Source organism: Pseudorca crassidens, chromosome X, assembly GCF_039906515.1.
Source record: "Pseudorca crassidens isolate mPseCra1 chromosome X, mPseCra1.hap1, whole genome shotgun sequence".
Classification (NCBI taxonomy): domain Eukaryota; kingdom Metazoa; phylum Chordata; class Mammalia; order Artiodactyla; family Delphinidae; genus Pseudorca; species Pseudorca crassidens.
In genome coordinates, this window is record NC_090317.1 from 64,625,954 (window position 1) to 64,650,373 (window position 24,420).

General features: G+C 34.1%; 1 protein-coding gene across 3 annotated transcripts in view; it reads left to right on the top strand.

Moving 5' to 3' along the window:
• The window catches only part of BRWD3 (bromodomain and WD repeat domain containing 3), a 125,384-nt gene extending 109,070 nt beyond the window's left edge, over window positions 1-16,314 (top strand). For 2 of the 3 annotated variants that reach the window (XM_067724231.1, XM_067724233.1), the window contains 7 exons: window positions 667-807; window positions 1,685-1,759; window positions 3,103-3,252; window positions 4,572-4,735; window positions 5,099-5,196; window positions 5,741-5,899; window positions 10,533-16,314. In XM_067724231.1, the coding sequence (XP_067580332.1) occupies window positions 667-807; window positions 1,685-1,759; window positions 3,103-3,252; window positions 4,572-4,735; window positions 5,099-5,196; window positions 5,741-5,899; window positions 10,533-11,287 (1,542 nt within the window). In that variant the 3' untranslated portion in view covers window positions 11,288-16,314. The remainder of the gene's footprint in view (window positions 1-666; window positions 808-1,684; window positions 1,760-3,102; window positions 3,253-4,571; window positions 4,736-5,098; window positions 5,197-5,740; window positions 5,900-10,532) is intronic. The other variant, XM_067724232.1, reaches the window with a different exon arrangement.
• Window positions 16,315-24,420: the final 8,106 nt, after the last annotated feature.

Consider the following 24,420-nt stretch of genomic DNA (forward strand, 5'->3'; position numbering starts at 1 on the left):
AGGAAAGTGAATGTTCAGCACAAGTGACATTCTTTGTACAAACAGTGTGGGCACAGTAAACCACCTTTATTATTTAGAAAAGAGTTCAAGTACCAGGTTCCTAGATGCCAGTCAAGGGCCAACCTTATAAGCAAGCCCTGCTAAAGATAGCCTCAGGTCTGTTATGTTAACTCTGTTCTGCACACTTCTCCTCTATGATAATTAGACAAACATTTGTTGTATATAAGGAAAATGTTCCCTTTCAAATACTGAAACAGATTGTATAAAAAAGGCATCAAATAGTAAAGGCAAGAATATATTATGACCACAAAGGATTTACTTAAGAATATATATATTGTTCAATTGTTATTTTGAGAAAATTACAGTGTCATTGTCAAATATTCTTAACTAGCAGCAAAGACTAAGGTATTAAAATTATTGACCTTGTAGATTTTCTTAAAATGAGAATTCAGAATGCTAGAATTATTGCTGTTTCTAAGAATATAATATCCAGTTTTTACTTGTTTATATTTTCGCCAGGGAGAATGATGTTTAATCTAAACTAAGAAATTTTTAAATAGCAGCTGCTCTATCTTATATAGATATATATTAACAGAGGAAGACAGGAAAAAATCAATGAAGACTTAAGGAAAGAGCTTTTAGATATAATTCTTTTAAAATCTACAGGTCAAATGCCGAGGCAGAAGACTGTCTTTAAAGTGTAATCCTGATGCTTGGAGAAAACAATGCACAGAACTGTTGGGCCTCATTTATGAACGTGAAGACTCAGAGCCATTTCGACAGCCATCTGATCCTCTTTCCTACCCAGTAAGTATAGTTATTTAACTAATTACCAATATGTAATTTCCCATAAATGTCCATGCTAAGTTCTAGTTAAGAGCCCTTTCCCCCCTTTCTTCCTTCCTTCCTTCTTCCTTCTTTGTTTGTGTATCTTTGAATTGTGAAAGTGTGTAGTGTGATTAGTCATGACTTTTTAAAATGCCTGACATGTACTTTGTAAATTACACAGTTGTAAACCAAATTTTAATCTAAACATCTTTGCATTTCCTTGCTGCTTTTATTTTGCCTATTTGTTTAATGCATTTTATTAACTTCTAATAAACTTCTACACACTGGAGACCCTTGATAACATATGTCAGCCCTATTTAATTTACAATAAATAAGTTATTAAATATGATCACTTAGAGTAATCAATATACCATATTACTTTTCATCAAAGATAAAAGCATGAGAACTTAAATTACAGGATACCTTTTCTAGGAGTATATCTATTTACATGTTGAATAACCTTTTAGTATAGATAGCAAATCTGTTTTAGCTTTTTCAGAAAAAAGGTACAGCAATATTTCAGAAATACATCAAACTATCCTCTGAAATTAGTAAACATCAATATTCTCTGCATAAACAGGTTTCAGTTGGGACAAAATATTATTCCAATAAGGAACAAAATTACATTCAACAAAACGATTTGTTTTTGTAGGGGGTTTAGGTAGAATAAATTAGTTTTGTATTTTTCATGGTAGAGGAGAATGGTGAATGTAGAATTCCTTCATCTTAAATTATAGTTAGTAAAAACATAATTCCTATTTATGGATCTTTGAGCTTTAAATCATAATTGCATTGCAAGTCTTGATATTTTGTTATGGTGGTCTGGAAATACAATATATCTTCTTTACCCTAATAGGGCCATCAAGAGCAAGAGGGCGAATCCTCTGAGTCAGTTATTCCAGAACGACAACAAGATCCATCTCTTTGTGAGGTAGGCCTAGTAGTCTCTTAAAAGGCATATATGTTCTAGTTGTTTGTGTGTTGTTTTACTTTTTTAAATCCCCATACTGTAAACAAATCTTTTATAATTTATAAAGCTATTTTTCAACTTTGCTTACTATCTTTTTACCTTTGTTTGAGATTTTGGTTGTTTATTTTTTGTCTTTTAAACAACACATGCTCTGGAGAGTTCTTTGTAGCATCTGGGTAGATGTTTGTTTCTATAGTTCTAAAGCTACTGTAGCAGAGTAGAAAACATCAATTACACAACATAATTGTGTCTGTAACTGCAGCTGATTGTTCCCAGTGGGACTTTATTCAGCAGGCTGACTGGGTCTTTTGAGTTTTGGTCACTGTATTGCATGAAGTTCCAATATTTTTTCTCTATGAAAATCTTTGTTTCATAAGCCATATTATGTTGGAATACACTTTGGTTTTTATGATTTAAGCAAAAAAATTTAAGAAGATACATTAAGATCAACTGTGATTTCTCATACTTTGAAAAATACTTTCTCTTTTTATAATACCTTTCTTCTGCCCCTTCATCTGGCCCTTTGGCTTCTCTTTTGAGAGAAATGTTGTGCTTTTATTTCTTAATGATTCTAAGTAGGATGAAGGATCTAATATTGACTATGGTTTTCACTCCAGAACATGTTTATTATTGGTGGTTGTGGTATACATAAGTATAAATTTCAGATGTAATTCCATATGATAACCCTAGGAATATCTTAACTAGACTTGAAAGATTTAGATTAAAATAGAAAGAATCTTCTCCTACCCCTAACTAATAAAGATCAAACTAATCATGAATCTGAGACTGAAGACTTTAGATGAAGCACAAGTGTCACATTTATTTAAAAACAAAAAGATAGGAGAAAGGCACAAACATGGCCAATTTGATTTTGACCTTCAACTAATGACAGTTTAGGTAGAATGCCCTCATGCCAACTCCCTGGCACATTGCTCAATGAAAGTAGAAGATGGGATTATTCACACAGAATTAAATAGTTCCATGTCACAAATTAGCTACCTATTTCCAAGATATTCCCATCTATGTAGAGATGAAGCCAGTGGCTGTGGATTTTCTGTTCTGTCCCTTGAGAGAGTCATATGGTTTTCTATTGAAGGGTGAGGGCTAAGACCCTCCCACAGACCCCTGCTGTTTCCCTGAGCCACCAAAAACCTCTATTAAATGGATGGTTTGGGACTACAAAGAGGTAACTGGCAGATTGAAGAGCAGTGTGTTTGTTTCATGATGATGCAAATCTCAGTCCCATTGTATTATGTAGTGTTGTTACTCAGCCTGTGTGTTTAATAACACATTCTTCTTTGTAGGATTGTCATGTTATAGACACTCCTATGGACTTCAGCACTGTGAAAGAAACTTTGGAAGCAGGAAACTATGGTAGTCCTCTGGAATTTTATAAGGATGTTCGCCAAATATTCAGCAACTCCAAAGCTTATACCTCTAATAAAAAGTCAAGGGTATGAAAAAAACAATATTAGGTGGATTAATTACCTAAGTGTTTAGTTATATATATCAGGCAATTTTCTTTCACCAGTTTTAAAATTGCTAAACAAGTATGTACTACCATTCTGACACAGTTTCTAAAGTTTGATTCTCAGTACTTTCTCTGAAACAGTTTATTAAGCATGCATTAAAGATACATTTAGCATAGTCATTCTGAAATTAAGCCCTACTTCCTTTCTCCTACCTGCCTCTTCTTTACTCTTAAGTAATACCTGTATTTGCCAGAGAGAAGTCAAGGAAAGGAGTGGTAGAAATTTGAGTACTCTTTAATATGTCCAATAAATAATTTGATAAATAAAAGTGGTTGACAGGATTAATTTATATGAAATATTTAGATTAGCTCTGAATATTTATGTTCCCTTTATTATAACAAATTAGTGAACTATATTGGGAAATTATAACTGTTTATTCATACTCACATTTAATACTTTCTCTGTGTTTTGTCAGCACTTAAACATCTTGAGAACAAAAAAGTAATAATTTTTGTGTTTTCTAATCACTAGTAACTGATTAACTTTTAAATCAATTGCGCAGTAGGTATATACATGCTCACTTCCACTTCATATGAAATGAATTTTCACTGATTTCTGTACACATAATTTTTCACACTTGATTTATTTTCTACGTTTACATGTGTACTGATAAATGTTTGTATAATCTTTAAACAGTAGGTTTTATATTTTGAAGCCTTTTTAAAAATATATATTATGAACATTTTTCCATCTTATTATTACTCTTTGAAAACAGAAGAGTAGGTGGTTTTGTGTAGGTGGTTTTGTGTTGTTTAACCAGCGTCCTGGTGCTAGAGATTTAGGTTGTTTTTAGTTTTTCACTTTAAATGGATAATGCTGTGGTTAACATCTTTAACATCCTTGAACGTAATTATTTTGTGTGTGTAATTCTCTGATATTTCCTTAGGATAAATTCCTAAAGATGAAATTATTAGCCAAAGGATGTATATATTTTAAGGTTTTTGGCAAATATTGCAGATTGTCCTTAGAATGTTGTTCAGGTTAAAATACCCACTGGCAATGTATAAGAATGTTTTTTCCTCCCCTTTCCAACATTGTATATTATCTTTTAAAAATCTTTATTAATTTGTAGGTAAAAATGGTATTTTGTTTTAGTTCTTCAGGAAGAATTTTTCAAGTGTAAGAAGCACATATATTATGTCTGAAAGGATGATGTTGATATTGTTCAGGCATGTTTATAACCTGTTATTTTTATATAATTAAAGTAGTTGGTAAAACAAGACTAATTTCTACCTTTTCAGATCTATAGCATGACATTGCGATTATCTGCCTTATTTGAAAGTCATATTAAAAATATCATCTCTGAATATAAGTCAGCAATCCAGAGTCAGAAGAGGAGAAGGCCACGGTACAGAAAACGTCTAAGAAGCAGCAGCAGTTCATTATCTAGTAGCAGAGCTCCTAGGTATATTACATTGACATAACAGTTTAGTTTTCAAAGCATCTTGTATGTATTACCTCACTTCTTAAAGTTTATTGACTACTTTGAGGGAATCCAAGAGATTTTTTTGTTGTTGTTAGAACTCTTATGCCTGTGTAAAGGTGGAGCTGGTAACCCAAAGCTTTTTTAAATGGATTTTACTATACCAAAACCTTTTTTTTTTAATTTTAATGATTGAAATTTAACTTTGTCCTATTACCAATTTGAATTATTTCACTTAAATTATATTGCATTTCTTCTTTGCTTAGCTTAAGCATTTTGTATCATACTATCATAATATATTGCTAATAGAAAAATTTGTTCATTATTATATATTTTTACTTATAGTCCAAAAGGGAAACAGAAACAAATGAAGTTACAGCCTAAAAATGACCAGAATACCTCAGTGTCTTATGCCAGGACTAGCTCTCCTTTCTCATCTCCTGGTAAATATGTCTTTTGTTTTTGGTGTTCTGTATTTTAGTTTAACTAAAGAATATAGAAGAGGCAGCATGGTTTATAAAGCAAGGAGCAGTGGATTTGGATGTATCAATAGAAAAATTGCATTTTATCCCCAGTTCTCTGTGGCCCTGGGTAAGACATTAGGTCATAGGACTTAGTTTCTTCATTTTTAAAGTAAGGGTGTTAAGACTAGATGAATTTTAAAGTCACTTAGTTTTAAAATTATGTGACTTTATGATTTTTAACATCTGTAATATCTCATACCACTCATCTATAATATACTTGCCAACCTAAGAGTTGAAGATTCATAATGTGGGGAGGTGGTTTTCTTGGACAAGTTTTTCTGACAAACTGCTTGAAAGCTTAATGATGTAATAAAACATTTGTTCTCAAAATATTCATATTTTCTTTAAACAATTTGTAATTTTCATGTTAGAGTGAAATAACTGAGATATAGTTTTAAAAACAGCCTGTTAAATTTTTCTGAAAACATAATTATGTTAACATTACAATCTTTTTAAATGTAAGTTTCAGATGCTGCTGAAGGGCTGTCACTGTATTTACTTGATGATGAACTGGATGGGCCATTTTCTTCATCGAGCTTCAGTGGATATAGCCGAAGTGGAAATAGCCATGACCCAGGGAAAGCCAAATCATTTCGAAATAAAGTTTTGCCGATTAAACAAGGTAAGAAATAAATATGGACAGGGCATTTATTCTTTGTTCCTTTATGATGGCAGACAAATCATTTAAAAGCTGATATATTTAGGTAGTAAAAATTAGCATGTTCTTATAGTTAATGAGGATTTCAATATTGTCAGACTTGAGTCAGATAGGATTTCATATGCAGATTTCCAAACATATCTTAGTCTTTTAAAATAAAATTTAAAATGAGTAGGGAGAAAAAACTAAATGAAGAGATCTTTCCCCAAGCACGTAAAACTAGACTGTTTGACACATTTAGGGCTTTTCATATTATTAAACCATATTAATAAGAGAGGAAAAAAATCCAAAATCACCTTTAAATAGGCCTCATATTTTTGGGGGCTACCCCAATTTTACAAAAGGGTTTGTGTTGAAAAGTGAGCCTTCTTTCAGTCAACATCCACTTCTAAAACCTTCCTTTGGTTTCCCAGTTATGTTACTCAGATATTCTCTTCCTTCAGGGGCCTGCTGTCTCAATAATTCAGGGGTTTTCAGACTGTTCTACCTATTTCTGGGTAATCCAAAGAGGTACTTCAAAAATACTCAGAAGAGCTTTCTCCTTTCAACCAGAGCAACTCTGTTTTTTATTTCATGTGATGAGCTTTCATATAACTTTTATTTGAAGAAAAATTTTCACTGCTTAAAAAGAAATCCCTGACCTAATAATTCATTATCAGGTACATCCATTTTGGACTATGTCTGAGGGCATCAGTTATAAATACTGGAAGGTTATTGTTGTTATGCAGACTTTCTTCTTATACTTAGTCCTATGTTATGGACCCTGAGCATGTTCACAGAAAGTTCTAATATGTTCATCTATTTAAAGTTTGTGAAGAATGATTAATATGCTTTTATAAATATCTTTATTGGAATATATATTTCTATTTTATATAAATTTTTAATGAAAGATTAAGTAGCTTATCCATTGTTATTGAAGTATCAAATAACTTAAAAATAGATGTTCTAAAGATATATTTTATATCAGTTATGTGAGAAATATTGAAACTTCAGATTACTTTAAAATAATTAGTGCCTTTATTTTTCCAATTTATATCTTTACCCTCTCCTCTGATCCTGCTGCACATTGCATACTCATGGCACTTCTCTTTTTGCCCTTTCCTTCACTGTCAAGCTTTTAGAAAGAATAGCTTATACTTCCTACCTCTATTTTCTTTCCATCTAAACATTCCTTTATGCTTTGTAGTCTGGCCTCTGCCCATACCACTCTCCAAAAGCTTTTCTCCCCCGAATCACCAGTAATCTTCAGTGACCAACCAGTCCTTTTCTTAGTCCCCATCTCCTTGATCTCTCTGTATCATTGCATGCTATTGACTACCCCCTCTAGGAACTCCACTGCCTGGCTTCTATACTCTACTGATCCTATATCTCTGTTTCTCCTATATTTCTATATTTTGTCTTTTCTTTGGCCTTTCATGCCTCCTATTTGCAGTTTCTCACTTTTTTTGTCCTCTACAAATAAAGGAATTTAATAACTACATCTATCATCTTTATGCTGATGACTCCAAATTCATATATCTAGCCCTAATATCTCTTTATTCTACCAGTCTCATTTCCAGTACTTCTTAAAAAAATTTCCCTTGAGTGCTTATCATCCATTTTTATGTTTCAAGCTTGCTTCTTTTTTTTGCACTCACTATTTTCGTTAATGGCACCATCATCTTCTGAGTCATCCAACTTAAAATCTTACAGTGTTCTTTGACTCACCTTTTATCCCTCATAAGTGTCAGTTGCTAAGTTTTGTGAATTCTACAACTTTTAGTATCACTCAAATCTCTTGCTACAGTTTGTATTGCTATCCCCATAGTCTCTAGCCTAGTATAGTAGTCAACATGGGCTGTCACAGCAAGACACCACAGATTGGCTTAAACAACAGATATTCATTTTTAGCAGCTATATTGAGATACCATTTGACATATAAAAATTGTATATATTTAAAGCGTACAATTTGATATTTTGATATACATACACACCATGAAATGGTCACGACAATCAAACTAATTAACATATCCATCACCTCTACATAGTTACCGAGTGTGTTGAGAAGATTTAAGGTCTATCCTCATAGCAAATTTCAGGTATACAATACAGTATTGTTAACTGTAGTCACCATGCTGTACATTTGATATCCAGAATAACTGAATCTTTGTACCCTTTAACCAACACCTCCCCATTTTTCTTCCCTCCATCCCCTGGCAACCTCCATCCTACTTTCTCCCTCTATGAGTATGACTGTTTTAGATTATAGATATAAGTGATATCATGCAATATTTCTCTTTCTGTATCTTGCATATTTTGCTTAGCATAATGTCCTCCAGCTCCATGCATGTTGTCGTAAATGGCAATATTTCCTTCTTTTATCCATTCATCTGTGGAAAGACATACAGGTTGTTTCCATGTCTTGACTGTTGTGAATAATGCTACACTGAACATGGGAATACAGATATCTCTTCAAGATGCTGATTTCAATTTCTTTGGGTATATATCCAGAAGTGGGTTTGCTGGATCAAATGGTAGTTCTATTTTTAGTTTTTTTTAGGGAACCTCCGTACTGATTTCCATAATGGCTGTACTAATTTACTTTTTCGCCAACAGTGTACAAGGGTTCCCTTTTCTCCACATCCTCGCCAACACTAGTTATCTTTTATCATTTTGATATTAGCAACCCTAACAGGTGTGAGGTGATATCTGATTGTGTTTTTGATTTACATTCCCTGATGGTTAGAGATGTTGAGCACCTTTTCATATACCTACAACAGACATTTATTTTCTCACAGTTCTGGAGGCTCAAAATCCAAGATCAAGGTGCCAGCAGGGTTGGTGTCTGGTAAGGGCTTTCTTCCTGGCTTGCTCATGGCTACCTTCTCCCTGTGTCCTCGTGTGAGTTTTTTCTTTGCATACACAGACAGGGAGAACAAGTGAGCACTGGTGTGTCTTTCTCTTATAAGGACATAGGCGAGTCCTGGTGCATTAGGGCCCACCTACCCTTATGATTTCATTTAATTTTAATTACTTCCTTAAAGGCTCTACATACAGTCATATTGGGGGTTAGGGCTTCAGCATATGTATTTGGCGGAGTGGAGTGGGCACACAAAATTCAGTCCATAACACCTAGACTATTAGACTAATCTTGTAATTGTGGTTACCATACAACCCTACTCTTTGCTCTCTCCAATTTTTCCAGTCCACTCTCCTGTTTTCCTCCTACCTCGCTTATCTTTGCCAATTGTTCTTTATCTTTAAATGTTGGAATATACCAAGTCTCAGTCCTCAGCCACCTTCTCTCTCTTTACTTGCTCTCTCAGTGAGCTTTCTTATTTCTCTTTACACTAAATGTTATCTCTTTACTGAAAATTTCCAAAATTATATCTCCAACTCTATCCAAGTCTCCCCTGAGTTCTGGACTGGTATATCCACTTGCTTTTTTTCTTTTTCAAATGTCTTGACTTGGATTTCTAGTAGTATTTCTATCTGGAATCTTGATTTTTTCTTTCCACCAGATTGCCCAAACCTATTCTCCTTCATTGTTCTCTAACCTAGCAATATATCTCTACCATTCACCAAGTTACTCAGGCATAAAACCTAGGAGTTGATCTTCATTTTGTGCTTAACACTTGACATCCAATCCATCAGCAATTTCTGTCAGTTTGAACTATGAAGCTTGGTTCTGGTAGCTCCCCCAGAAGGAAATATTCTAAATCTAATCACTTATCATCACCTCTATTGATACATCTCTCATCATCTCTTACCTAGACCATTGCAATGTACTCCCAACTGATCTCTGTTTTCAGTCTTGCCCTCCTATATTCCATTCTCTATACAGCAACCATAGCACTCTTAAAAATGTAAATCAGATCCTGTCATTCTCTAGCTTTAAAACTCTCCACTGGCAGTCATCTCCTACTACTTCTTATTTTTCTCTTCTACTCTAATTATATGGGGTTCTTGTTTCCTTCAGTGGAATGTTCTTTCCCCAGATCTCACTTCATTCAGTTCTTTTCTCAAATACTGCCTCAGCAGAAAAGTCTTCCCTATTTAATATACCCCCCATACATATATTCATACTCTTTTTTTTTACCCACTTTTCTTTTTCTTTATAACCCATATTAGTACTTGAAGTTATATTATCTATTTGTTTACTTCATTGTCTATCAGGGTTTCCACACTAAAATATAAATTCAAAGATCAAGGACTTTGTCTCATCATTGCCATATTCCAAAGTCCATACAATGCCTGGCAGATAGTAGGTAATCAATAATATTTGTTGAATGAATGAATAAAATTATTCTGATACATGTTCCCAGATTATTCCTTCTAGAGTTCAAGCCCTTAAAATTTCTACCTAGCTATCTCACCACCCATCATCCCTCTACACTCCCCCCATCCCCTGCAAAAAGCAATCAGATAAAAATTAAAACCTTAGTATCTTTCGTTTCAAACAGGTTTAAATTCATACTCCAGCACTCTCCATGATTTTACCCCATCTATCTTTGGGCACCAAATGTATTTTGATAGACTTTTAATTTTACTTTTGAACCTAAATAACCATCTTATCAATGTCAAAGCTTAACTTTAAAAATTATTCATCTTGATTTAGATCACTCCCTTGATGGACCCCTTACAAATGGTGATGGCAGAGAGCCCCGGGCAGGAATCAAGAGAAAACTACTTAGTGCATCAGAAGAAGATGAGAGCATGGGAAGAGAAGAGAAAGAGAAAAAAGAAACAAATGAGAAATCACATTTATCTTCCTCAGAGAGTGGAGAGTTAGGATCCAGTTTAAGTTCTGAAAGTACCTGTGGTTCTGATTCTGACTCTGAATCAACTTCCAGAACAGATCAAGATTACGTAGATGGAGACCATGACTATAGCAAATTCATACAAACTAGGCCTAAAAGAAAACTCAGAAAGCAATATGCCAATGGAAAAAGAAACTGGAAGACGAGAGGCACGGGAGGAAGAGGCAGATGGGGCAGATGGGGTAGATGGAGTAGAGGAGGCAGAGGAAGAGGAGGCAGGGGACGAGGCAGTCGAGGAAGAGGTGGAGGTGGCACGAGAGGGAGAGGGAGAGGGAGAGGAGGAAGAGGTGCCTCTAGAGGAGCCACCAGAGCCAAACGTGCACGTATTGCAGATGATGAATTTGATACTATGTTTTCAGGACGTTTCAGTAGACTGCCTCGAATTAAAACAAGAAACCAAGGCAGGAGGACTGTTTTATATAATGATGATTCTGATAATGACAATTTTGTGTCCACTGAAGATCCTCTAAATCTTGGTACATCCAGATCAGGCAGAGTCCGTAAAATGACAGAAAAAGCCAGGGTTAGCCATCTCATGGGATGGAATTATTAACAGTTAATAAATTTAGAATAATTTTAAAAATTTAATGGCCTTCTACTGCAGGGAATTTACCAGGAAATCTACAAAGCAAGTTGTGTGGGGACTTCTGCTTCCTTTCACATTGGTGCTTTTCCATTATGCCAGTATACATTTGTTTCAAGACTTTTGATCTCCACACTTCATTTGTTCAAACAAGCCTTACTCATTAGGCCTTAAATTAAAAAAAAATCTACACACACACACACACACACACACACACACACACACACACACCACAGACACACTACAGATTTACTACATGAAGGGAGCATTCAGCTTCTTAAGAGTAGCATGACATTTTTATCTCAATGGAATATCCCTCTTTTGCTTTTGTATCACAGAAGTATAGCACCTTCTTACAGAGTTTTATATAGTTTGTTTTTGCCATTTTGATTCCTGTACCAGTAATAATAACTTTTGCACAATACACCAATCCTAAAGGCAGCTATTAAATGTTTACAGTTTCTATATTGTAAGAACGATCTGGATTATTTTACTCTTCCCAGGCCAAACTTTCATGAATTGTACTGAACTGAAGTATATATTTATACTACAGTTTTTTTGGGGGGTGGGGGATTCTTAATATGCTTTTCATTGATTTGCTTAATTCATGTTAAAGGTGAGAAAGGGTTGGTGCCTTGTAAATATGTAGCAAATCTTTGTGGTGTGTCCTGATGTGTGCATTAACTTTATTAAAAAAGGAATACTTGAGGTATCAATCTAGACAAGGTGCCAAATGCAAAAGTTTCTTGCATCCATTTTCTTTTTCCTATTATATTTTATTGCATTAATAGAACTTGTGTAGCTTAAAAAATAACTTAAACATTTGAAAAATCCTCATCCACAAATAATAACTTAATAGTAGCTCAGCTACCTCTATTAACTACAACTACTGGAAACATTAAGAAAAATAGACGCTGTTATTCATTACTAAGGAGAAATAGAACAAGCTTGGTAGGAATGAATACTCATAAGTTATAAGCTGAGAGGTTAATAATTGTATTGGCTCTCAAATTAATAGTTGTAATTAACAAACTTTCTTTAGTATGCTCTACCTTATTAGGCTTTTCTTAGAACATATTTGTATAAGTAGACTTGATCTACTATTTATGTATCTCTGCTACCACTTACTATTTAACAGCTGTGAGTGACTAGTTTTGAATTTTAAAATGTAACACAGCACCTAGTTTGAGTTGGAATGTTTTGGCTAGCTAATATTTTGAATCAACTTTAATAGGGTTCTGCTCATACCATTCCAAAGGGTTCTTCTGTGATAATCTTTCAGAATAGAACCTGGTTGTACTGCACACTGACATTTTGAGTCATTATTTTATAGATTAAAAAACTTTAAACCGTATGGTCTTGTTTACAGCAGTAGAGTGCACATGGTTCCGTAAGTGAGCTTGAGTTCCAAGATCAATTTTACTCCTCAAATTCGAGAGATTGCAAATTCGCTAATTCATTAGATTCTTAGATTTTTTTGAGGTGAGAAGGATAATATTGATCTCTGTTTTTGTAGCAACCGATTTGTTGCGCATAGATCAGACTTGTGGGATAAAAGAAACGTTTTAATGTATGCTTAGTAATCCCAGGATATTTCCTAAGCTAATGTATTTGTCTCATGCTTTCAATCATTTCATGCATCTGAAAATCCTTAAGTGCAGAGGAAGGAGTACACACAAAACTTTGCTTTTTTGGTTGGGTTGGGTGGGGGTTATTCTCGGACTAACATCTTTAAGCAATTTTCACTTGCAGTAGAAATGATGTTCAGGCTGTAAGAAAGTATTGTGAATTAGTATTGTGAATTATTAATGGAACTAACTTCTGTTACTGGACAGTAGATCAAGCTGATTTTTTTTTGTTGTTGTAGTCTACTTTTCACTAAACCAAAATTACTTCTGGTTGTAACTCAGCTGCCACTTTTAACCATAATATAGATTCAAAAACATTCATGTTTAAAACTCTACATTTGATTTTTGCTAAAATGTACTATTTTAGTTATTCATATCTTATACATTTAGACTAAATTTGTGCCTGTGTTTTCCTGGAATCAATAACACTTTGGCCTACCCTATTCAAAGTAACATAGTTACTTAAATTCATGGATATACTCAAATGTGTATCATGTGTATCGTTTTAGTGTGAAAAATTTTTTTTGACATTCTTCTATGAAGAGCCGACCTCTTGAAGTGTAGAAGAATTTCCATTTGTGTGATTTAGCTATCTCAAGCTTTATTTATAATTTATTTTGAAAAATAAAAATGGCACATTTATTTCCCAAACGTCAAGATTTTCTAGGTTTAGATAATTAGAATAATAAGGCTGAAGACATTTTTAAGCATATTTTATATGTAGTGAGATACTGTGAAAATACTAGTGAACAGCATTTTGCTGTGATATTGATTTCAGTTATTAGGATTTAAAGTTAGTCACCAGGGTATGTTAGATGAGCATAGTTATCATTTATTACAAAACAAACAGATTGTTTTCTGTTTGCATGCAAATTATTTTAATAAGTGTGAAAATAAAAGTTTGGAAGACAGTATTTTTACTTTTATATCTGGACTCCCCCCCCATTTATACTTTGCTTTTTTTTGTAATACCACCTCCTGTGAATGTGTTGTAATTTATATCGCATTGATATTTTATCACTTTAATTTTTTAGAGGTCCTTAAAACCTAAATAAGATCTGGGTTTAGCCATAGCAAAGAAAGTAGGAAATGAGCTAAGAATTCTGAAGAAAAGTCTAAATCTTAAATGAATTGCTAAGAAAAAAACAGTTACATTTAGGCCCATGAGACCATATACATGTACAAGCCTATTCCTATGCTAGATATTAACAGTCAATGAATTGTAATATTTCTCATGAATGCTAATAATGTTTTAATTTCCAGCTTTAAGATCCTAGCATGTGTATCTGTTTATGAAAACAGAATTGTGTGTTTCTTCTATGGCTTGCTGCGTGTATCTCTTCCAGCAATAGGATGCTCTCCAAAACATTCACTAGCCTATTAATGTAATGACTAGATATGTTTGTGTGTGTGCACATGGGCGTTCGCGCCTGCGCACACACACACACACATGCATAGGTCTATATGTAGATTTTTTTCCCCAACTTGACACGCTTTATCTCAGACATTAAAAAAATGTTTATATGGAAGACAGCTGTTTTCACTGTCTACCAATTTATTGCCTCTGTTGTAAAGCGCTTAGCCTGTATATATACTGCTTGATCATCCATATCATTATGCCTTCTAGATAAACAATCTAGGTTTTGTCGTGTACATGTGTCCTATTTTTTTAAATCTAATTTGCCCTTCTTTCATGTGTTTCTTTGTCTGTTTCCCTTCCCAGAGATCAGGCTTGTGCTGGAATTCTACTATACAGCACTTTGTTTACCCAGAGGCTAAGAAACTGAGTAAAATTAATAAATCTTATTCTGCACAACTGTGTGCGCAGATACCTAACTCAGCCTTCCAGTACTTTGAAGTAAATTTGAGTCATTTATCTTTGTTGTTGTTTTTCTTGTAATCCTAGGTTGTCATCAGACAATAACAGAATGATTAAAAGAGAAAGATGTGAATGCTACTTCTAGCTTTTTGATAAAAACATTTTTGAGCATTTTTCAAAATCTGTATGTTGTGGTAGTGATAAAATTAAACACCCTTATTACTTGCTCATATATCTCGGGAATTATTTTATGCACATTTACCAACTGGTACTTATCTTTAAAGTTAGAATTTTCTTTTTTTTAAGCTGGAATTTTCACATCCACAAAAAGACTTATATCCTGTATAATTTTCAGTATACTTTGATATCCAGCCTTTTAAAAACTTACCAACATTTCGAGTTCTGAAATAACTAGTTTATTTCTGGGGGAAGGAATGGAACTTTCAACATTTAAAGTTCATTGTTTTAAATGTTAACTCCATCCCCAACATCTTTGTGTTACATGAGGGTTTATGAAAGTTATATTGAAAATAGAATATTCTAACATGGTTTTTAAGGCTTGTTTTAAAAAACAGTGTGAAAATATTTTCATGCTTTTTTGCTTTTCACCTCTCAGTAAAGTTTCTCTACCAAGTTTAATTTACCAAATTTAACAAGTTTTGATTAAATTCTAATTATGAGGTTAAATTATTTTCATGGTGCTATATTTTGTATAATATGGATTGCGCTCAAATTTTTTGACATTTATTTCTTATATAGTCTTATCCTTGATTATTTCCTTTTCCATCATTTCTCTCCTGCTTGCTTTTATCCTCATTTCTCTTTCTGCAATGAAGAGTGCACCTAATTTAGCAAACTTCAACAAGACTGGCAATTTATGATTCATTGATGGAAGAAGTACAGTAGAAAGGCCCTGCAGTTTAGAGTTAAGGTGTGTTTGTTTATTTATATGTATGCCCATTTGTTATTCTTATACCTATCTTAATTAAATTTAGAATATGAGACTTTGACATAAAAGCATTGTAAGTATTTTCTAAAAAATAAAACTATTGATACGTATTAAAATCGCCATTGGTAATTGACTTTTAAAATCACATACAAAAATATTTAGAAACACAGTTGGGAAATGTGTTTTTACATATACCACCAGATACACATTAGGCAGTACTACAAATGTTAATTCTTTAAACAATACTGTGGTGATGGCAATCAATAATTTATTTCTTTGTCCTGTAACTTATCATCCTTGTCTTTTGTAATCCCTTGCAAAGTATTAACAAAACTGTACTTTATGTTTGTTCTTAGTATCCATAAATTTTAAGGTAGAAAATCATTCAGTTAATAGTTGATGTGATATTGTATATGGACAAAATGTCCATTAAACTAAAATTCAGTAAAGAAAGGTAAACTAAACTGGCTTGGTTTATAAAAGATGTTTTGTTTGGCAGTTATTAGTCATTATAAGCAATTATCTTCAAAGAAAAAAAACTGAACTAATTTGTTGCCATTCTTTATGGGATGTTTACAATAAAATTCCAAGTTGTTTGGAATCAATTGCACTCTTGCTGCTTTGTGCCTCAACTCAGGTACTGGAGATAAATTAACAAATAGAAAGAAATATGGAGTTACCTTTCTATTATCCAGCTTCAGAGACTGTAACATGTAACTCTTAGGCCTTTCTTGTCTTTTGTCATATAATATTCTATTATTGTTATTATTTTAATTAGAGAAACTAGGGCTCTTCTTCCTATCAAAGAAAATTAAGGTGTTTGTTTTTTTTTTCCTTAGTTGTTGCAGATATTCTTTGGGTCACTTTTAGGTAAAAATATGTTAGCATTTTAAATGTGGGCTGCTTGGTGCATTAAAAAACAGCCTGCAAATCTTTATTCAACGTTTTGTAGAGAGAGCTCTTTGAAATGAATAGATTTCTAATGTGTTTATAGCTTATAAGTTTTAACAGCTGAGCTATGAATCTCTGGCATTCTTATTTATAGTAAAATTGCCCACAGAGGCTTAACTATATTATAAATGGTGCTTTAATTCAATGTAAATGAAGAAGGGAGAGAACTAAGGTGAGAGGTAACTTTTAAGCCAGGAACTGAAGGCCGTAACAAGAACATCCCACTTATGCAACTAAATGGTTGCTGAGAATTTTCTTCCCAGTGGTCAGAACTCCATTTGGTTCAAGGTAAGTAAGCTGGCTAAAGACCCAACTGTATGTTTCATACATATACTGTCTGTTTTGTGTATTTAGAATTAAGAAATAAGGTATTTAGCAAAAATATCACCTTTGCCTTCTGCCATCATATCCTATGGCTATGAAAGTAGTCCACATTTTTGCAATATTTGGAGATTTAAGTGGAGATGCATTGTTTGGTATTTGTGTATAGTTGCTTGATTGGTTAAAGATAGCCCTCTTTAAAGATATAAAAGTGTACATTAAAAATTATTAATTAGCAGGCTCTGATGTTTTCTGACTTCACCTGATAGGTTTTTTTAAGATAGAAAAAGTAAAGAATTTTTATAACAAAATATTACAGCAGTATTCAGAAGAAGATCCATTTTTCTTTCTAGTTGGGAAGGTCAAGGACAGAGTGCTCTCTACCCTCCTCCTCAGTTATATGCCCCTGACAATTTAAAGCTACTTTCCAAAAATGTACAAAATAAATTGAAACCAATATATTGAGCCTGTGAGTTGGTTTTCTTTGGATATTTAAGCCCGTACACCTAAGTTGCTTTCTTAGGTCTTTTATATAAATAAAGGACTTTTTAATGCTACAGATTGCTGGTAAACCAAATGCAACATTAAATAAAATGAACATTTTATGGTGTCAGTGTTTTCTTGAAGTGTTGAAGAAACATTTTTTCTTTCTTCTTTCCTTTCTTGGTAACTTTAGTATGTTTTTCCTTTGCCAGCTGTGGCAATTGCCTTAATAAAGTTACCTCTTATCTGTCGATTACAAACATCTAATAGATAATTCTGTTATTAATTATTAACAAATTAAATCTTAATTTGACATTAGAGAACTTTTAAAAACAACTTTCTGAAGTTAGTATCCTTTCATTAATTTGTAAATTTTGTATAGTCAGATTACCTGCTCAGCATCTTTATTATTCTCTTAGAGAATAAGTTTTATAGTAAATATATGAAGAAATCAAAACATTTTAAATTGCTTGATTTAGATTACTAATATTACTTGGTGGGACTTATTCATTTTAGGAATTTTTTTGTGATTGATTTTTGTCATGCTACTGTTCTAAGTAGTGTTTTTATAGCAACATGTTAACTTATATTTGAAGGTTTGTTTATTCTGTCAAGTAATTTAAGGCAGTAAAACTGTCTGAAGGTGATTCTTCCTTTTTTCTTTTTAAAAAGCTTAGAATATCATGTTAAAATGAAATTTTCAGCCCAAATTATAAATAGCTCATTTTTTAGGGGATTTTTTGTTATGATGGGTATTGTTCATCTGAAACATTAATAATGAAATACTGGTGGTTCTGAATTGTTTCTATTTGTTAAACTTTAATTTACAAATTATAGCAAACCTTGTATACAAGAACATAAGTGTTAATTTTGTCTAGTGTGGTCCTATGGAGCAGAAAATATCATTTGATTGATCATAGTCACATTGCCTTTCAGTTTCGAAGGTTGCTGTTCATTTTTGTTGTAATTGTGTTGAGTAGTTATCATGATACAGAAAAATAGTTATTAAGGCAAAATAATAGTTCAAGTTTATGGTAGATATATTTTTACTCTCCAGTTGCCTCAAAAATATGACCGGTGAATACAATAAGTTTTCAATACCGTCAAAATATTAATCTTTTATTGCTTTGCTTATAATTATTCAAGCAGAAATTTCCAGAGAACAATCTGAGATAATGAGTTACATTCTTTTTCCAGATACATATGGGGATCACCTTCATAGAAGAAGATATTTACCACCAGGAATTTGTAGCCTACATTCTTTATATCAATGATAAGAGGTGGCTAAAGGAAGACTAGTCTATTCCTTCTCAGATTTGTTTATTTGTTAATTTTATTAATTCAGTCAACATTTATTAATTAATTTCAACATTTACTGAGTACTTGTTATGTGCCAAGCACTGTGATTTTTTTAAAGAGCTTTGCAGTTTACAAATTTCATCTTCAAATATATTCTCAAGCACCAGAATGATACTATCAGTCAATTCCATTTTTCAGATCAGAAAAAATGAGTTTCAGTGAAATCTAGTAATTTGCCGAGTATTACATGGCTAGTAAATAGAAAAGCCTTGATTCATCCAGAATATCTGCTTCCAGGTTTCTAGTCTTAGCTTTTATATCTTATTAATGGGGTGATATTTGGTTTCATTTTCCTTTTTCCCATTGTCCATGAAAAGAAGACTCCAAAATCATGCAATAAGTACTTTGAAGATCACATTTCTTTTTGCTTATATCTAAGATCATTTAATAAAGAGGACATTATGATGTGGGTCTTTATGCCTCTTAGTACTTTTTGGAGGTGTTTAATTAGGAACTAAAAGTTTTAAAGATATCAGATTTGTAAGTATAAAAATGAATGGAACTCAAAGTACATATCTTATGCATAATTACACAAAGGTAAATATCCAAGAAAAATGTAGCGAATTTACTTATATCTTATTTTGAGGATTAATTCTGCTAATAATGTACACAAGTGTCCTTTACAGTGCATGATACAAAATTTATCAGTTACTGCTACCTTACACACTCTGTGCTCTCTTGCCAGCTGCAAAACCTAGAACTTTTTTCCCTTCTGAATGTAAATGGTTTCTAAGTACAGTTCTCAGAGAATATAGCAAGGTTCCTGGTCTAAGCCATGGTTTTAATTTAGTTTAGGGTTTTGTTTTGGGCTTTTTTTTTTAATAGTCCTTGAATTACTTCTGAGTTTTACTCATTTAATTTGCCACTCTTCCCTTGCACCCTCATTTTAAAAAATTTCCCTAAATCCAAAATATCTAGGGAGAATAGAGTGTTTCAAAAAGAAAGCATTTACTAACCTATCTTTCATATACCAATCCTTCTTTGGTATCATTTTAATGATTTGGATTTTTTTCCTAGGTAAGACTTTGGGGCAGGAATGGCATTTGGTAGGTTTCAAGTAGCCATATAAATATAGTAAAACGGAATTTGAACCCCTGCTAACTTGAAGTTTATAACAATTTTTATTCATTTATTTTTTTATTTTTTAATTTATTTTTGCGGTACGAGGGCCTCTCACTGTTGTGGCCTCTCCCGTGTGGAGCACAGGCTCTGGACGCGCAGGCTCAGCGGCCATGGCTCACGGGCTCAGCCGCTCCGCGGCATGTGAGATCTTCCCGGACCGGGGCACGAACCCGTGTCCCCTGCATCTGCAGGCGGACTCTCAACCACTGCGCCACCAGGGAAGCCCTTTATTTATTTTTATAACAATTCTGTTACAGTTTATGTGGTTATTAGGGGAAAAACTTCAAGTAATTTAACTCAGAACTAATGTCCTTTGTTACATGGTAAAGCTCCCCTCTTTATTCTTAAGCAATGGGATTTTGCAATGGGTTTTGAAAAGCCATTAGGACTGCCCAAGTTGCATTTGGTTCATGGCATTTACATTGGTCTCATTCATATTTCACAATGCCACATTTTCTCTTCTAACCACTTTCCACTCATTGTCATCCAAGGAAGAGAAATGTTGGTTTTTAACAGATTGACTGTTGAGTTCTTCTTTCAACAAAGATTGCTGTAAAAATCAAACAGAAAGGGAGTTGAAAATAGAGGATTAATTTTCTCTGGGGTTGTTGCCTAATTTCTAGTAAGTCAATTCTGCTTTATTTTTGGCTTCAAAATAGGAGAGTTTATTTTTCTAGCTAGGTAGAGAAAGTCAGGTTTGGCTCACTGATTATATCTACATTAATCTTTGCTTATATTAGGAGAATATAACCTAGAAATCTGGCTTGGGGCCTTGTGCTGTGGTTGTACACCATTCTGTGGCCTGGCCTGTATGCTTGACATGTGTTTTGATGGAAGGAGTCTGACTTTAGAGTCAGGTACTATGGTTATGGTGGAGGGTAAAGGGAGAAAGGAAAGCTAAGGGGAAACTGATACCTCTCTAAGATCCATTTTAACTAGAGGAGAGAGAGGAATGGGGTTTGGAGGGTTAATGAGGAATGAAATCCTCTAGTGTTCAGGATTTGGGTGTTGATGCCTTCAAGCACAGCAGTCTCAGAAACAGGTTAGGGGAAGCCTCACGTGATTTTTTTTTTTTTGAGGGGATGGGCTGTAAAGGGATTGCTTGTGATGGTGGGATTTTAATGTCAGAATTGATGGTATTAGCAATAATAGTTAATTTCTTGAGATCTCAGTGCTATTAAGAAGGTATTATTAGCCCTATTTTGCAGATGAGGAAACTGGTGTGTAGAAAAGCAAATAACTTGCCCAAGATCACGCTGCTAATAAATGGCAGGATTTACCCTCTGATCATTTTCCAAAGTCTGTATACTTAACTATTATTACACATGCCACTTCCCACTGGTCTAGTTTTAGCCTTAGATCTGTCAGAGACTTACTGAGTGGCTTTGGCCAATTCCCTTTTCTTCCTTGGTTTCTGTTGTCTTTAGCTATACAAGGCTGAAGTTGATCACTAAATGATTTCTAAAGTCCCTATGATTTTATTCTCTTAATTTTTTTGCATATCCTTTATGCATCTTCCTTATCTCCAAAACATACTTTCATTGGAGTCTTGATTTTCTTAGAATCTTGATAAGCCTTATACTCTACGGATTAAAGTTATTCATTTAAAGACAAATATCCTATCTGAACTGCTTTCGGATGTTTCAATTTTCATAAAGGAAGGCTTGCAGAATGCAATTTAAGTGTAAAAAAGGAATTAGAAAGATTAACTTCTAGCCTGACAATGGAAGGAGCTCTTCTGACTCACTTCTCAGTGGAACTGGTGAAGACCTCTGGAAATGTAAAGACAAACGGCAAATAGAAAAAAAAAAAAGTCTGTTCAAGAAAATCTATGAAAATTCTGCAAGAAAGGTGAGAATCTATGGTATTTGAACCAAGACCAAGGCTGTTCTCTCCTTACCCCATCCCAGGTCAGCAAGGCAGAGACTATTCTAGACTGCTACAGCCAAAAACAAAGGCTCTCTATCCCTCCAGATCCCAGGCTAAAGGCTTTCTTCCAGGTAGGAGCAGGATATCAACATTTCTTATCCTTCCCCCAGCTGTGTGTTACTGAGACTAAGTCTCAATGAAGTTGACAGGTGGGGGCTCCCTTTTTCTTCCCAACTGCCTCTCATGGTATGGAGGTTCTGCTTTGGTAGTGTGGGCTGAGAAGACTGAGGCCCTGATCACTCTTGCCCCAGCTCATGATGTGATTCTATGCCAGGAGAAGATCTCAGGCTGCTGTCCCTGCCCCCAACTGAGTGCTCAACTCCTAGAGTAGGGATCACTCAGAGGGAAGCTTGCCTTTGTCCCCACTACCAGCTCCAATGACCTGACTCAAGAGATTTTGCCTTGCAGGGAGAAGCAGGCATAAAACAGTTTCCAGTAATAGCAGAATACACCTTATTCTCAAGAGCACGTGGGACATTCTTCAGAATATACTATATTCAAAGCCATAAGACAGGTTTTGATAAATTTAAAAGGATTAAATCATGCAAAGTATGTCCTCTCACTATAGTAGAATGAAATTGGAAGCAAACAACAGGAGGGAATTGGGAAATTTATGTGGAAGTCAGACAATACTTAAATAACCAATAGATCAAAGAGGAAATCATAAGGGAAATTAGAAAATACATTGATATAAGTAAAACTGAAACACAACATACCAAAACTTATGAGACCAGCGGAAGGAGTACTCAAAGGAAAACTTATAGTTGTAAATACCTATATAAAATGGAAGGGGGACTTCCCTGGTGGGAACCCGTGCAGGGGGCAAGGGTTCAATCCCTGGTCAGGGAACTAAGATCCCACAAGCCACATGGTGTGCCCCAAAAAATAATAATAATAAAAGAATGTAAGAAAGCTCTCAAATCAATAACCTAAACTTTCACCTTAGGAAATTAGAAAAAGAAGAGCAACTAAACCCAAAGCAAAGAGGAGGAAGGACATGATAAATATTAGAGTTGAAATAGAGAATAGAAAAACAATAGAGAATATTAAACAAAAATTCGACTCTATGAAGGGATCAACAAAAGTGACAATCCTTTAGCTATGCTAAGAAAAAATAAGACTCAGATTACTAAAATCAAGAGTGTAAGAGAAGAAATCACCTCCTACCTTAAAGAAATCAAAAAGATTATTAGGGAATACTATGAACAATGGTGTATTAGTCTGCTATGTCTGCCATAACAAAATACCACAGACCATGTGGTTTAAACAACAGAAATTTCACAGCTGCAGAGACTAGAAGACCAAAGTGCTGGAAGAGATGGTGTATTCTGAGGCCTCCCTCTTTGGCTTACAGACGGAAACTTTCTTGCTCTTTCCTCACACAGAAGAGCGTGCATCCCTGGTGTCTCTTCCTCTTCTTAGGAGGACACCAATCATATTGGATTAAAGCCCCACCCTTATGATCTCATTTAACATTAATTGCCTCCTTAAAGACCCTATCCAAATACAATCATATTAGGGGTTAGAGCCTCAACATATGGGGCAGGGTACACAATTCAGTCCATGACAAACTGCATGCCAACAAATCAGATAACATACATGAAATGGACAAATTCCTAGAAAGACACAAACTACCAAAACTAAGAATAAATAGAAAATCCAGATAGACCTATAACAAGTGTTATGGACTTAATGTTTCTGTCTCCCAGAAATTCAAGTGTTGAAACCACAACCCCCAGTGGGATGATATTAGGAGGTGGGGTGTTTAGGAGGTAATTAGGTTTAGGTGAGGTGTTGAGGGTGGGGCCCCCATGGTGAGATTAGTGTCCTTATAAGAAGAGAGACTAGAGCCTTGATCTATACGCCATGTGAGGATAAAATGAGAAGTTGGCTGCTGCAAGCCAGGAAGAGAGCCCACACCAGATATTGGATTTCCCAGAACATTGATATTAGACTTTCCAGCCTCCAAGACTGTGAGAAATAAATTTTTGCTGTTTAAGCTATCCACTCTATAGTATTTTTGTTATAGCAGCCTGAACTAAGACAAGTAAATTGAATTCATAATTTAAAAACATCCCACAAAGAAAACCCCAGTCCTAGAGGGTTCACTGGTGAATTCTACCAAACATAATTAACACTAATCCTTCAAAAACTATTACAGCAAATAAAAGTGAAAAGGACACTTTCCAACTTATTTTATGAGCCCAGGGTTACACAGATACTAAGATCTGACAAAGACAACACAAGAAAACTACAGACCTATATTCCTTGTGGGTATCAACAGGTACAAAAATACTAGCAAACCAAGTCCAGTAATATATATATATATAAAGGTATATACACCATGATCAAGTGGGCTTTATCCCAGGAAAGCAGTATGGTTTAAAATTTGAAAAATCAATTAATGTAATGCACCATACTAATAAAATAAAATGAAAACTATATTATCTTGTCATTAGAATTAGAAAAATCATTTGATAAAATTCAACACCAGGGCTTCCCTGATGGTGCAGTGGTTGAGAGTCCACCTGCCGATGCAGGG